The 15,550-nt window shown below is 40.6% G+C and overlaps 1 protein-coding gene across 1 annotated transcript; it reads right to left on the bottom strand.

Moving 5' to 3' along the window:
• Nucleotides 1–967: 967 nt before the first annotated feature.
• LOC134812630 (runt-related transcription factor 1-like) lies at nt 968–14,833 on the bottom strand. The gene is made up of 5 exons (XM_063820118.1): nt 14,607–14,833; nt 14,300–14,443; nt 13,605–13,709; nt 12,925–13,110; nt 968–2,065 (listed from the first exon to the last, which is right to left on the bottom strand). The coding sequence occupies exons 1-5, from the start codon at nt 14,827–14,829 to the stop codon at nt 1,512–1,514; spliced, it is 1,212 nt and encodes a 403-aa protein (XP_063676188.1). The 5' UTR covers nt 14,830–14,833; the 3' UTR covers nt 968–1,511.
• Nucleotides 14,834–15,550: the final 717 nt, after the last annotated feature.

The raw sequence follows: 15,550 nt of genomic DNA, 5'->3' as shown, positions 1-15,550 counted from the left end.
CTGAAAAAGCAGAGGGAGAGGGATTATTAGCAAAAGTGCTTTTCAAATTTACTTACTTCGTTACTTCGTTGAGTTCATCCGTGGAGCCGGAATTGGGTCATCAGATATCTGACCACCTGGATGGCGAGTAGTCGACCAGTGAGTTTGACCAACTGCAGCTGTAGCCGGCGACCGGAGGGTTGTCCGGTATCAAAGCAAGAAAGTTCGACAAACTACAAGTACACTTAAACATGTCAAAGGATGAATCAGCCTTTACTGTGTGAGGCACTTTGTTCCACAGCTTCGGTCCTTGAACTGCAAAAGACCTGTCGTACAGTGACTGGTTGCGTAAGGAACTTAACTTTGACAATGAGGGTATGACAGCTACATCCCCGTGTCTTGGGGTCACCTTGAACTTGATATCACAACAGTTTGGTACCACATTATGGAGAATCTTCCACATCATCAGGATGATATACCTCTCCCGTCTGCGCTGTAGAGACATCAATTTAAGCTGTACGAGTCTTTCCCAATAGTTGAGATGTTGAAGACCGCCAATACGACTGGTGAAAGTTCTTTGCACCTCCTCTATCAGCTGTATTTCAGTCACCTTGGTAGGGCTCCAGAGTGGGCAGCAATACTCTAGTAAGCTTCTTACTAGTGACTTGTAGAGAGTAGTCATTACGGTCTTGTCGCGAGTTTTGAACACACTGAATACCCAAGATATAGCGTGCTCCTTGCTTTGGGTAACAACAATGTTTCATAATATCCTGACATCTTCATTATGATGTTATTAAGTTACTAGTGCTAGCTGAGTTACTGATCAACAACATTGCACACGATGCTGCCATGTCTTGTAGTTGTACTTGTAGTTGTATATTTCACTTCCAACACTATTTATCAGTTATCACAAAACCAAAATGGAAATCCAGGCATCAATTTCTCTTTCGGGATCTGTACTTTATATTTAACAATAAAACAGCTGTTTCGACTAGAAATGATTAATAAGCTAATGTATAAAAACTGACAATTCATACTCTTTCTGGGGCATCATCCACCCGCCCATTTATATTACTGACATTTATTACATTACATTCTACTATTTGTCATTCATACAGTGAGACTGAACTTCGTTGTTCGTATTATATTGAACTCAATATTCTACTTTCTTCATTAACATTCGCCAACTTCAATCATATCTCTGATAAGGAGGTATACAATAAGGACGTCACTTCAAGTGAATTTCATTTACTTAATTACTTTTCGGCGATCTTCATGTACTTGAAATTTCAGCCATAATACTCTAACACAACAATCTAAAAGGCTAAAACACGAAAACAATTCTCGAACAATCTGACAGCTGATTTTCTAATTTTATCTAACTACGATCAACTTTAGACTCGAAGCACATTTCTCTATTGCATTTCGAATATCCTAACTTCACCTCTACTTTCATCGTATTTTCTGGACAACACAAGTAATATAAGATCACGGAACGTTGCAACCATTGTTGCTTTTTTAGTGTCTGATCCTCAGTAAGGTCTCCATAATTGCTGGTTAACCACCGCACTTTTCATCTTAGTAGAGTAGGCATGTTGTTCTTCCTCCTTTCCTTTTGGGTGTTCTAGTCCAGGGTGTGGCTGGTTGTTGAACGCAATCTGAGCCAAAGCCGAGATGTTGCCAGAAAGTGGAGCAATGTTTTGTTGGGGAGCGTGGAGGAGGCGTGTAGTATGGGGAGGAGAAGTGTGGAGGTTGGGATTCCCTTGATAGGGGTTGTATGGATGTTGGGGTCTGTAGGTGGGTACCTGGTGGTTGTAGAGACTCGAACTGTGGTTATACAGAGGCGGTGTGTCCCTGATGGGTGCTGTTCCTGTGGTGAACTGGGAGATGGTTTGAATATCGTGTTCTGTTTTGATTCTGGAGCTGTAGGTGGAGGAAGGGAAGGGGAGAGGGGAGGAGTGAGGGAGGGTTGGTAGAAGTGGTCTATCTGGATGAGCTAAGTGGGGTGTTGCTTGCTCCATCTTGTATGGTGACCTATCGTACCCTCCGTAAGGCCATCCACTGGGCCCATAGTGCAGTGAGATATCTGAAATAGTGTCGGTTAAATTCTCGTAAACAAATACCTATTAAACACTTGAAACATGACAGTGATTTTAAGTCTTTCGTCCAGTTTTGTCCGGAAGTCAAATCTGAGGGACTTAGCCAAATTAAATATATAAAACCTTTAAAATTAAGATGAAAATTGATAAAGCTCTGTGTTCTTGGAATATTTATTTTACATCTGATATGTTCCACCATATTACCATGTCTGTGATAATGTCCATAATTCTGTTTTGTTTTAGCACTGTCAAAAATCAAAATGCCAGCGACTAAGTTATAGACCGGTCAAGCGCGCCACATCTTAGACCACTCGGGTACTGCATGCTAGTGCGCGTAAAGCCGCGCAATATAGTGAGTGCTTTTTAACATAGCTGCACATTATTCAACATTTAGCGCGTTACATAAAGCTGAACTTAACTTAAGAATTGGCGGAGGAATGCGAGGTTCATCTGGTGCCTATTTCCCCATCATAGCAAAATCTTACGTTTACGATTCAATTTCCAGCTTCAGATAAATACTCAATTCACGTTACAAGGCAATTCAATATCCTTATCTCTCTAAACTGTTTCATTTCAAAGCCCAATTTAGCACCTCCGCTGACATCGGTTTAAATATTAGAGCCTTTCTGAGGATTAGATACCTCCAAATTCACTCTTAAAAACCGAATAGAAAGGACCCATTATTGCTGTCTTGGACACTTTTCATCTCCCGTCTCTATTTTTAAATAAATGGGAGCACCTTGATTTACCGCACCCTGATTTACTGCACCCTGATTTACCGCAAACCCCGATTTACCGCGTCCATCTCCTTTCCCCAAATAGGGCTTAACATAATGTATACAAACAAAACGCCGATTTACTGCGGACCCTGATCTACCGCTACTGTTTCCTTCCCCCAAACAAATTGTTATTTCACTTATGTTTTAGGATATTTTTTATTTTGTATATCCAAAATCCACTATTATACGAGGGAGAGTATACATGTCTCTACTCTCTATGACAAACAATTCCAAAAACTGCAACTGTCTCCCTTTTTTTTCTATTGGGCTGTGAAGTATTCTTACTTGAAATAACTTGATAAAATTCATTCCAGCTGACAAAAATCATGACAAAAATTCATTATCATAATTCTATGTAGTTTTAGGGGGTTAAATTAAGATTTTATTTCGGTTGTAAAATATCATCTTAGATGCAACTCGAGCATCTTATACACAAAAGTGCAAAATTGACGTCATGAATTGGACAATTATTCGCGGTCAAAGTGACTCAAGATTATTCATTGAACCTGATCTATCAAATTAGTTTGAGTAGCGGGCTGCACTCACGTTATTGTCACGTTTTTATACCTCTATGCAGCAGCTCGAAACGTTCAGAGTAGAAAACCACAAAAATGTCGATCAACTTGACCTTGGTTACATTATTCGCCTTATTCGCCTTTACGGTCTAGGTTTGTTTCGGCAAAATATATGGTTTTCTGTTTTATAGTTAAACTACTTCACTTATTGCGCATAATTTTCCAGCTTTCCTGTCCATGTTCAATATGTTTACCTCATATCAGTAGTCAGTAGGCCTAGGTTTACAAAACTGATAATCCAGATTACATTAGGATTTCCTCCTTCTTATTGTCTTAAAATAGCTCTATAAAAATGAATTGAGGGGTGCTTGCCGGAAATGTTTACTGTGTCAGTTATTTCGGCTACATTATCTATCTTTACTATTTATGCCATGTGTGAATTAATGTAGAATAGAATTCATAACACGCATACCAGACATACTAGGTGGAAATGAGTTGAGCTCACGACATTACTCTTCGATATTTATCAATATGTTACCGTATTTGGCGAATAATCATATCCCAAGCTCTAAAAGATAATGTTTTTTACGACAGTCAATACAGAGAAGGGTTGCAATATTTCTGCTGAAATTTTCAACTCTAAATTTCCTATTTATAGCGACAAAGTTCTCCCAACCCCTTCAAGAATTAAAGTATCTCCCTACAGATCAGTGACAAGATAACATTACGACTCAGATAAGTCGTCATTTGCAACAGACTTTCAGATATCAGTTATGTAATCTTAAGTCATCTAATCATCTATACCTATTCCGACTTGATCTAACATTGTAACACAAAATGACGTCTTCTTCTAACTCACTGGCGGATTTTGATATGTGTTATCGCCAGCATGCACCACAACAAGTCATTAAGAGTTTAGACTTTAATTTACGTAAGAGTTAAGACTTTACGTTACGTAACCTTACTCCCTATCTCCGACATTTTGACAGTTCAGACTAGCCTATACCTTATACAACAACAACTCATCTTTAAGAAGTCCTGGTATTGGAGATAGCTAGCCGGATCTTGATTTCCTGAGTGAAGGACTTACGGTACAGCACTACTGTTTAGCTTTATAACTATAGCTGGTAAGTGCAGACTGTAGTGGTGTGTAAATGTGTGTAAATATGTGTAAATATGTGTAAATGTGTGTAAATATGTGTAAATGTGTTTTTTTTTCAAAATTGTTTAATAGAGGTGGGCCTGGATGGCCCACGAAAGAAGAGCATAGAAATGCTCTGGGGCATGGCAACCCTGGGGAAGGTGTAAATATGTGTAAATGTGTGTAAATACACATCCCAGTTTCCCTCTAAACGATTTGCAAGCGGCTGGTGATGGAATAAAATGTAACGTTACGGAAGAATTTTAACCAGATTCTTACTGACTGGTAATCGAATGAAACTGAATTATTTGAATTTGTAGCGTATATTTAACCGAATTAAAGTGACACAACATTTTTTGAGAGAGTTTATTTAACGATTCCAAATACAACGTGTATATCGTATGAGTTTGGGTTACTTCATAGGTCACTTGTATTTATGAATGTTGAACATTACTAAACTGAATAACTTAATTATATTCCGATCCTTAGATATTATTATTATGTTTTTTGGGGTCTTGAAGCCAGCTTCAACTAAAATGCCACAACATATAGTCCATAGGGTAGCTCAGAATTAACTACATGTAAACTTTTATAGTGAAATTACTGAAAATTCGATTACTTTGATAAAAATTAACAGGACATATTCTCCTACTCATAGTTCATTATAACTCAAAATTTGAAGTAAAAATATTAATCAGAAGCAGAGTTATCGAATGTTTAGTTTTTGCATCTCACCTCTCATGCAGTTAATTTTGCAGTTAATTTTGGGGGTGATCTAATACCCAAATAATCCCATCCTTTATATTATTTTCGCATTATCAAGCAAAGCGGGGTAGCCTTATAACCCACAGGTCAAAACAGTGGATAATGCAATACCGATGATGGTCGACGGTCAGCAACCGTCGACCATCAGTTTTTGCATCTCACCTCTCATGCAGTTAATTTTGCAGTTAATTTTGGGGGTGATCTAATACCCAAATAATCCCATCCTTTATATTATTTTCGCATTATCAAGCAAAGCGGGGTAGCCTTATAACCCACAGGTCAAAACAGTGGATAATGCAATACCGATGATGGTCGACGGTCAGCAACCGTCGACCATCAGTTTTTGCATCTCACCTCTCATGCAGTTAATTTTGCAGTTAATTTTGGGGGTGATCTAATACCCAAATAATCCCATCCTTTATATTATCTTCGCATTATCAAGCAAAGCGGGGTAGCCTTATAACCCACAGGTCAAAACAGTGGATAATGCAATACCGATGATGGTCGACGGTCAGCAACGGTCAATATGAGCCAACATCATCTACCGTAGAAGTCAAGTTGCAAGCCATACTCCACACGGATCCACCAAGCAATTCAATTTCAATCCACACTTTTCTCTGTTTAACTTTAAATGCAAGTCTAAATAAGAGGTCTTCCTTTAAATTTGTGTCTAAAACAGAGTTTCTCGTGCGTCCTAAAACAATGGAAGCGAACACTAGCAGCCAACAACCGAACAAGACCAACCTCACAGCAGCATCTTAACCTCACAGCTTAACCTCACAGCAGCATCTTAACCTCAAATAGTGCATGGTTACGCGGTCCAAGAGAACTGCAAATCGTACTCATAGCTAATTGAATAAAACACAATACATCGACTAATCTTATTAAATAGAATAAATATGTCTAGATCTACTGACCAATCCTTCAATGGACGTCCTTGCCAGGCTTGCTTGCTTTTAAAGCTTCTTCTAGAAATGCGGTTGACTGCGGTTAGGCTTGCTGTGTGTTTAATTAAAATAAATTAAATGCAAGTAAATATTGATATGCAGCTATGCATGGCAGCGTCTAGAGAAAGTCAGCTCATTTTACTTCCACTTTTGTTCTTACTTCGTTCCTGTTCCATCTCCCTAAAATCCTCAATATTTCCCCCTTAAAAACACACTGCACTTACAAATCCTGCACATTGTTTACCTGAGCTGCCTTTAAGACGATACAATATTTACAAGCTAACATTACACTTAACGTGTAGTCTGGTTTATCTTCTCCCAGCTGTAAAACTTAGCTCGTGAATGGCTAGTTTAAAATAAGTCAAACATTTCAGCTTGTCAATATTTAAAAACAGCGGCAAGTGCATGCATTGTCACGTGTGGGCGGCCGGGGGCACATGTTTACGGAGCTCTGCAGTAGAGGTAGCCTGGTACTGATATCTGGACAGGGAACTGGAACTACCCTACAGCAGCTGGGTCGTTACCCCAGGGACCTGGCAATCTGCCAGCAGAGACTATAAACAAGAATACCGCAGCGCGGTTATAGTGACCTCAGAGGGGGTGGTAACTATCAGTACACCGGCTTTTAGTGCCGACACTCTGTTTACACGGCAAACAACCCCCGCACCCGGTATATTTATATACTTGTATTGTTACTTCCTATGGTGCGTACACTTGTTAATACACGTGTAACCAAGGCCAGTAAGCCTCGTGTTCTAGTTTCCCATCAAACTATTGTATCAGTCAAACACATCATGACAATGTCATGGTTATGTGTTAATATGGGAAATAATACGGCACATTTTTATGTTTTATACCGGGACGAAATTACTAGCTTTAGCCTATCTGTCTATTTTATGAAGGAGCAGGACAGTCTACAGATGCGGGTAGAGTCATTAGGGATCGGTTCGCAGAAAGCCCGCATATTTGATCACGAACAATACTGCGGTCAATTAGGGTGGCAAGAAGGTCAGCACCACACCAATTATCTCGAGTATTGAGGTCAATTTAAATCAATTTGGAAGAGGCGGAGCGTGTAGGGAGGGCGGTGGGGGGAGGCAGTGCAAACCGCGCACTTGCCTTGCTAGATATGTATCCAAAATGTGTTAACTACTTTACTAATAACATATGCTGTTCATTGTTGCAGGGTATGATGTAACGTTGTTTTTACTTTTACAGATAAGAGGCTGCAAGTTTAGCTAAATATTTTTTAAGACATAATTAGGGATCAAATCAATTTCTCAACTCTTTTTTTTACAATCCCGTTTATTTAACTGAACACGTGTTATATTTGGCACTGTAAACACAGAATAGTTCATGGCATGAACTTTAAAATAGCAAAGTTAACATGCAATTTGAATACAATAAAGAGATCGAGATTACAAATTCGTTTCTATTTGGCACCTTTGTGCTTAATATGGCCAGAGCACTGATTGAGTTTCGAGGGCGGAATGAAATTGAAACCAATGAAACGATCCCTAAAAATGGGAGTTTTCACATGATTCGATTCGAACCTATCCAAATACTACGAATTTCATCCTCATATTTTCTTGTCGCAGAAAAAGATTGTAGTAGACATAAATAAACTATTGCCGGGCAGGGATCATTAGTGAAAGTTTCAATTTTTGTCTTGGTCGAGAGGCGAGGACAATTAATTTCTACTTACCAAAGTAAAACTTTTTCCCCAGACATGAGGCGCTCACGGACGCACAACGTCTGGTCCGCATGTGACGGCTTGTGCAGCTGGGACACGTGACCCACAGCACGTGACACTAGGAACAGTGTTTCTGTTATAGTGACGTCATGTCACGTGATGGTCAGGTGACAGGCTATGAGATCCAGGCTAGACGGGGGATTGTTTCTATTTTTGTAATATTGATACTGGGGTGCATGGAGTCAGAGAAGGAGGGAGGGCGTGAAAATTCAGGCAACAAGCATGTAATTAGACAGCCGTGTAATTGAGCGGAATTTAAGAGGGGTTAGGAATTAGGAGGGTGTCAAGTAAGAGGGTGTTTACGGAACATTCCAGATCTTACAACTAACACGTCATTAGTTAGTTCCTCAAACTCCCCCTCACAGTATTAGTCCTCAAAGGAGCGGACCCTGGATCTGTTGCTTGACAAGTGAAGTATCTTGGTTTTACAAGTGAAGTATCTTGGTTTTACAAGTGAAGTATCTTGGTTTTACAAGTGAAGTATCTTGGTTTTACAAGTGAAGTATCTTGGTTTTACACCGTGTTACTTATCTTAGAGATACTACTGTAGAGCTTAAAATAACCTCTTTGTGCTTCTAATGACAGCATCACCATCATCATCATCCATAAATATCCCTCTTTGAAGTTGCCGTGATACTTCTGGTTAAGGTCATCATGCTTATTTGTGAGATTACACTAAGAAGGAAGATGGATATAGTTCCATGTAAACATGATTTTAATGCCAATTTTCAGAGTGATTTAGATTTTCAGAGAGATTTAGATTTTAGATGTGACAAGCTATTGTTATGAACCTCTCTTATGTAAACTTCAGGTCCACAGAGTTCAAATTTCAAATTTGGTGCATGATTCCTTTCAAAAGTCTCCAGTTAACATATAACAATATTCACCAGTATTCAGTCAACAGCTCAACAGATGGACTGTATGCCAGAATCACACCTCCCGCTCAGTATTATTGACGGAGGTGGTAGTTGTTTTGCCGGTTTTACTACCAGTCACCTGCTAAATCAAGAAATGTGAGAGCGTACTACACACTACTTCCTGCTGCCAACTGGACGGTGGGAATTTTTCAAATCTTCCTCCTCCTCACTTCACACTGAATATTATCACTGGATATTAGTGTAGATTGGAACTATCCTGGTACTACAGCAACGTGTCACGTGACCAGGTATTACTTATCACGTGACCTCCACAAAGTGGAACCTAATGAGGAGCAGAACAGATCATTAGGTACAACTATCATGTAACTGTGAAGTAAACGTGACGAGTAAGATGGCAAGTTTAAAAGAGCTGAAGAGAGGTGGTGTGTCGCAGTATATGCTAATGTGCGCCATGTTCAGTCTAGCGTAGTTGTCTGGACCCGGTGACAGTGAGGCGGAACAGAGCCCGCACTAAACTGGAACAAGGCTAGGACCTCCTCCTTTTCAAGACGAGGAATTTATAATTTACATGTCTTGTCTAGATATTAACTGGGTTGCAGGTGTTAGAGCAATGGAACATTAAATCAACAAACCGCCGCCCCATAGGAATTGTGAACACCAGAACCTCGACTACCGGTTTGTGGAACATTATCAGAAGGGAAACCAGAACAAACGAACAGACAAACAAACAACCAAACAAACAAAGTAACAAATAACCAGCTGCCAAGTTATTAAGAGAAGGCTTGTGCCGACAGAACTGTTACAAATTACAATTACAGAAGGAGATTGACAAGCTGACTCTACTGTTTACTCAGATCGGCACCTTTGAAGTGGTCGCTGCTCGTATTTAACTAGCTGATCATAAGAGGGCCCCGCCTTCTTGTGGTGAGACAGACACAGTTGTGTGGCTGCTGTGACAAATGAGGTAATGTGGAGTGAGTGAGGTGGGTGAGGATGGCCAGTTTGGTGAGGAGCTGGTTGAGCTTGTGTTAGGAGTTGCCGTATTGTGTGGTAGCTTTGATTGTTGGAGAATGTTGTGCGGTGTGAGCTTGTGTGTTGTTGATAATAGCAGTTAACTCAGTATTTAGACTTGAACCCAGTAGATAGTAGCAGTTAAGTTAGTATTAGGTTCAGTTTTAGTGTTCCTACTTTTCTAGGGTGATGCATCCTATCCAGTGCCCAAATTTCCGAGTAACTTGTAAAACCTAAGTCAACATAGTAGCTACATCCTTGATCATCTTAAATTGTCTTTCCGTGTAGCAGGCATTTGTTGTAGCGGAAAGAAATTGAGCTCTCAATGATTGTCCTGGGGTAGGAAAATGCCATTACGTGTCACTATACCTTCTCTGAGATCTAATTTATAGTTCACATAATTCATCATTTGTCAGTATCAGCCAACCCTGGATAATCGTATTTGTGACTAATGCACAGCAACAACCCTAGCCTTAGAAACATTGCTACAAGGTCCTTAGTTTGCATCGTTCGGCAAATACTGCTTTCTAAGTGGCAAACTTTAGTCACGTGACCGCACGACCGCATCTTATTGGCTCAATCGGCTACCTAGTCGGCATAGCAAGTCTTGCAAGCAAAAGTGAGGGTCCGGGCACGGCGTGATACCAGAGCAGGAGAGTGATGAGTTGGAGATGGCTAAGTACTAAACCTGTGGTCAGGGGTACTTTGGATGGTGGGTCACTTAGCGGCTATCTCAAAGCACCCATTGTCACCGCACCTATTGATTCATTGTAGCTGATTAATAGGCAACGGTTGACGGAAATACGCACTTAGCACTGTTACAATCAACATTTAGCATTGTAACTATTGACCTGCAGGGTGATACTACACAATACTTCATTCTGGGAAATCACTTCAGTTTAGTAATGATAATATAAGTTAATCTACGAAATCTAACATTTTTAATCCCTTGTGAGCACATTCCATGAACCCCGTAAATTCTAAGTAATTTACAATAATAATAACCAAATGGGACCACATAATCAAATAACCACACAGCTGGATTGCCACACTGCTATATTATGCAAAACAGGGTCTGGAAATTCCCACAGGCACGCTCTAAGCTTGCCATCACGTGACCAGATTAGCATGGTCACATGATCAGAATACTCACTTGTGTTTGGCTGATCTAGCCACTGTCTAGAAATTGAACGATTTTAGCTGTGTGGGAACTCTTTACCTACAGCAAGACTAACCATCGTATAGATCTATCCTTACTTTCCAAGAAACCACAAATCTAACCCGTTATCTCGTTTACCATCTTATCTTAACTACTTAACCTGTAGATCATTACCTTTTCTACTTGCTTCTTGGTTTTTCCAAGAATGTAACTGTTCCGGCGTGTGTAAGATATATCTGCTACACTCAGCCCGCATACATTTACAATCTGCCAGAAGAACAATATCCCTCAGCCTCCGGATTCCGTGGTTTTTTCAATGTGTCAACCAATCGAGCTGTAACCAATCTGTTCCTGTGTAAAGTGACCACATTTCCCTGTTACGGGGCTGTGAGTAACATGTGAAGTAGAGTTCCTAACAACTAGATTACAAGGTGTCCTTATTCAGGCTCACTTTCACAACACACTTTCACAAGCAATCCCCAGTGAAACTCACTTCACTATCATCTCTTTAGTTCACTGTAATCTCGCAACTGCTGATGAGATAAAGACCACTCTTTTATCATGAAAAATGCATGAAAAATGCAATCAACCACGACGACTATTGAGTTTCACCAGGGTTGGTCACAGTATGGTTAGTGTAATAATTGCTACAGTGAATAAATAATAAACGAGACATTTTCTCTTTTTCAGCAGACTTATGCAGTGGGCATAACGAGGCGAACTATAAATTCCATTGTTGAGCATTATTGGAGATTTATAAACATTGTTCTAATTTGTTGTAATTGTTCCAAAATAACAAAACACCCTCGTCACTAACCAGACACTATCCCGGAAAACTTTCCAACTTACAGTCTCGGAACCTTGCGTTCCCATTGGCTACCCAAACAATCCCTGCCCGCTCATTGGCTACCCAAACAATCCCTGCTCGTTCATTGGTTGGCCCAACTCACGTGACCATAAAATCGGGTACTTAGTGTCAAGCCCTATCCGGTAGAGCGAAGAGGGCGGGAGAAGAGTACATCTGACTCCGACCCCACCATTTTGAGCCCTGACCGCAAACTACGGTTATGGGACAAATTGGGAATTATCATGACATGCACAATGTACCAGTAAACCGGATACTTGATACTTAAACTGCAATTACTCGGGCTACGAGTACCCTGACTAGATTACAAGAGTTATTCTCATTTGTCACATTGTGAGTATTGAAGGAGATAGGATATAAACTGAACGCTCTGTATCTCCACGTGCCTTGACTCTCGTACTTGTAGTTGTACTAATAAAAATCTAAAATTATGATTTAATGTGTCGAGTATAATAATTATTGCAGGAACTATAAAAATTCTACAATTTAGATAATCTTCACGTGTGTGGCAAGATGAGGTGTTTATAGCGAATATAAATCCAACCTGTTAAATTTAAAACACCGGCCATTGGACGCAGCTAATTCATTGAAATTATTTTCGTATTCATATTATAAATTCACGTGCTGGCAAAACAGTCCAGATATTGGTTGATGGTCAGTTCGGTGAAGCTGATTGGGTAATCTATACCACGTGATTCAGCACTAGTGATTATGGTATGTACTGTATTAGCGTGGTCTGGTCCCGCAAATAGTTCACTTAATGAATGCTGTCATTAATGGTAATTGGAATTGATTAGCCAGGAAAAAAACGTGCAAATTTATTCGTACGCACGTGCGATGTGGGGAAGCAAAATTGAAAGAAAAAGAAGCAAAACTGTCAAAAATGTTGAACTGGAGTATTGTTAAACTGAAACGTCGTTAGAGATGAACGAGGAAGTGAAAGTCTGTCAGTTAGTCAGTTCATGTTCCGTAAATTAAAAAAATAATTAGTACAGTAGTTAAATATGTAGTTGTCAGTGAGAATGTAACTAACCTCCTTGCGCTGCCCCGGGAACTAGAGGTTCAGGAGGTGTCAGTATTCGAGGTTGTGTACCAATATCCTGTATCCGGATATCGTGCATATCCCGCGCCGCCGCCAATTCCTGCATGTCCCGTTGGTTTGCCGCCGCTGCTGCTGCTGCGAATTGTTCGAACGCGCTCGTCTCTGGTCTTCTGTGCCCTGCAGTTGCGGTTATCGTTATCGTGTTTTGATAACATTTGCAGGTTAAATTATCGGAGAGCAATATCCTGGATTTAGTGGGTTAATCCAGTGAATTGGGTACGATCACGTGACATCCAGGAACCAATAAGACTCGAGAAGCAGTGTCACGGAGTGTGTGTATGTTTGGGGTTGTGGTGGGGGAGAGAATACACCACAAGAGCCGCCACAACACGGTTATAACCAGCTAACCACCACAACCACCACTAGCCAACCCCAGAATCGACCCCCGTTCTACAGCCATTTCTACTTGTACTGCTGTCAATACGTTTGTCCTGTGCTCTCTCTACTTCTCACTCCGCACACAGTCATAATTAATGAATTGTTATGTTGACCGTCTAAATCTAGATTACCCCAGACTGAGCCACTAATAACCGGGCCCCACTTCACCGCTCAAAAGACACTCTCAATATACAATACCCCCAAATTTCCCTGCAATTCTCCCCATTACTTACGTCTCGGCTCTCTCGGACCGTCTACTGTGACCTTGATAGCACGGGAGTAGGTCGCGACTTGCGGAGGGTGCGTTCCTATGGTGATGGTCAAGCACAGCATCTTACCTGAAATTAAATGGGGGTTGAGTTTGAGACAAGAATTCCTGCCGTTCAGGCATGTGTCCCTGAACTTGTCTCCCGAGACTGAGATATAGAATACCGCATGTTCCCAATCTAATTTGTACAGATCATATGATCATATAAAAAGATGCAGGTGTCGGCAGAGAAATAGTTTGTTTGGTGAGTGCACATTGTGGTTTAATCAGGTCTCGGGGCTCGGTGCACGTGACTCAGTTCTCTGCTCTGATTGGCTGGGAGGGGAGCACGTGATGTCTAAACGCGACCTTATTGGGCGACTTTTTAGGCTGGATTAATGATAATGGAGGCCTGCACTTTTTCTATTAATCAAAACGTCAAAGATCCCAATTATAAGGCAGGTGCGGGTAATGAGCGAAGAAGAGCTATCATTAGAAAATATATAGACCAGGGTCTAAAAGGTGTTCAGCTGGCTGGACTATGAGACTTTGAGTAGACATTATTTGCGAGGAAAAGCTGGGTTTAAATGAAAATCTTCAACGATGGAACCAGTGTGATATCAGTCTAGTGTGTTATCAGTGTGATAAGATAAGAAAGATAAGATAAGAATGATAACGTACCTCTACCAGACCTTCCCACAAATCTGAGATCATTGAACCGAGCAACACGGTCCTTCATCACTGCAGTAGAGTTGCGCAATTCAGCACAGTAGTTCTCATCATTCCCCGCAAGGAGGGACACTTTAGCTCCGTCTGGTACATCTCCTGAAAAGGGAGGGGTCAGAGAGGGGTCAGAGAGGGAAGGAGGGAGTTGCACTACAACGAGGGGAAAACTGATCGCGTGATAACTACGATTTAATTAGAAACATTACAACATTCTGATTTAGTTCAACAAAAGCAACGCTTGACAACTGTATTTGAAACGTACCGAATGAGAAGACTTTGAAAGCGATAGGAAGGGTTTTATTGCACCTCCAATGTGACGGTAGAACAGTACACACAATGTTTGGACTCTCAGTTTTTACAAGTTGTCCTGAGTTCTCCGCAAAGTTATCAATAAAGGATTTCTCACTGTTAGCGCACATTGAGGAGGTGGGTTGGGTGGGAACATTCGGGTGGTGGTAAGAGCTGAGAGCTGCAAGAGAGGTCATTGTATTGGCTAGAGAGGGGTTAGAGGGGTTAGAGAGGGGTTAGTGAGGGGTTAGAGAAGGTTACATGGTTAGTGGTACGTGTTAGAGTGCATTGTGCAGGTTATTGTCGGTCACACCGAATACAGACATAACAAAGATTTTGAGGATAAAATATTACTGATTTGGTCTGGTACTCGGTAGCCAAACCAAGTGACTCGTGTTTATCATAATTCCAGACAGTGAAAATCCCGGTATCGATTATATGGTTCCTGGTCCCAGGCGGCTGGAAATCATTACCCAGGTTTTTCATCAGAGTTAAAAGGATTATGACAAGGTTCCAATGCAAATATGTGGTAATAATTAATAATTTTAGCAATAACAATTGTAATCAGCGGTTACAGCAAGTAGGTCGGGCTTTACAGAACTATATCGCGACTAAGGCAATAAATTATCAATACTGAGAAAAGCAACAAACTAGCAACACCGAGATTACATTTTAATTTTTATCCAATTGCAAACAGAGGCAACACTAATGTTCTAAATATCCGACAAGTCACAAGACGTTATCTAAACTATTAGAGATTGCACAAACTACTGTAACGATGGAACGAGCTGTGGTATAGATTGATATCAGGAACATTTCGAGACCGCAGGCAAACAGGTCAAACAAAATACTGCGGTGTTTAAAAAGAAGCATCTTAAGAGGAACACAAGATCCCCATCGTATCACTGATAATTAGTC

Source organism: Bolinopsis microptera, chromosome 3, assembly GCF_026151205.1.
Source record: "Bolinopsis microptera isolate Bmic1 chromosome 3, MBARI_Bmic_1.0, whole genome shotgun sequence".
Lineage (NCBI taxonomy): Eukaryota > Metazoa > Ctenophora > Tentaculata > Lobata > Bolinopsidae > Bolinopsis > Bolinopsis microptera.
The sequence above is the reverse complement of the archived record's forward strand: the minus strand, read 5'-3'. Positions and strand labels throughout refer to the sequence as shown.

Bases quoted from the DNA above. Each gene is read 5' to 3' on its own strand.
- LOC134812630 (XM_063820118.1), bottom strand. From the start codon at position 14,829: ATGACCTCTCTTGCAGCTCTCAGCTCTTACCACCACCCGAATGTTCCC. The intron at 13,111-13,604 runs GTAAGTAATGGG...CCGCAACTGCAG, and splicing joins CGGTCCGAGAGAGCCGAGAC to GGCACAGAAGACCAGAGACG. The intron at 2,066-12,924 runs GTTAGTTACATT...ACACTATTTCAG, and splicing joins TCCCGGGGCAGCGCAAGGAG to ATATCTCACTGCACTATGGG.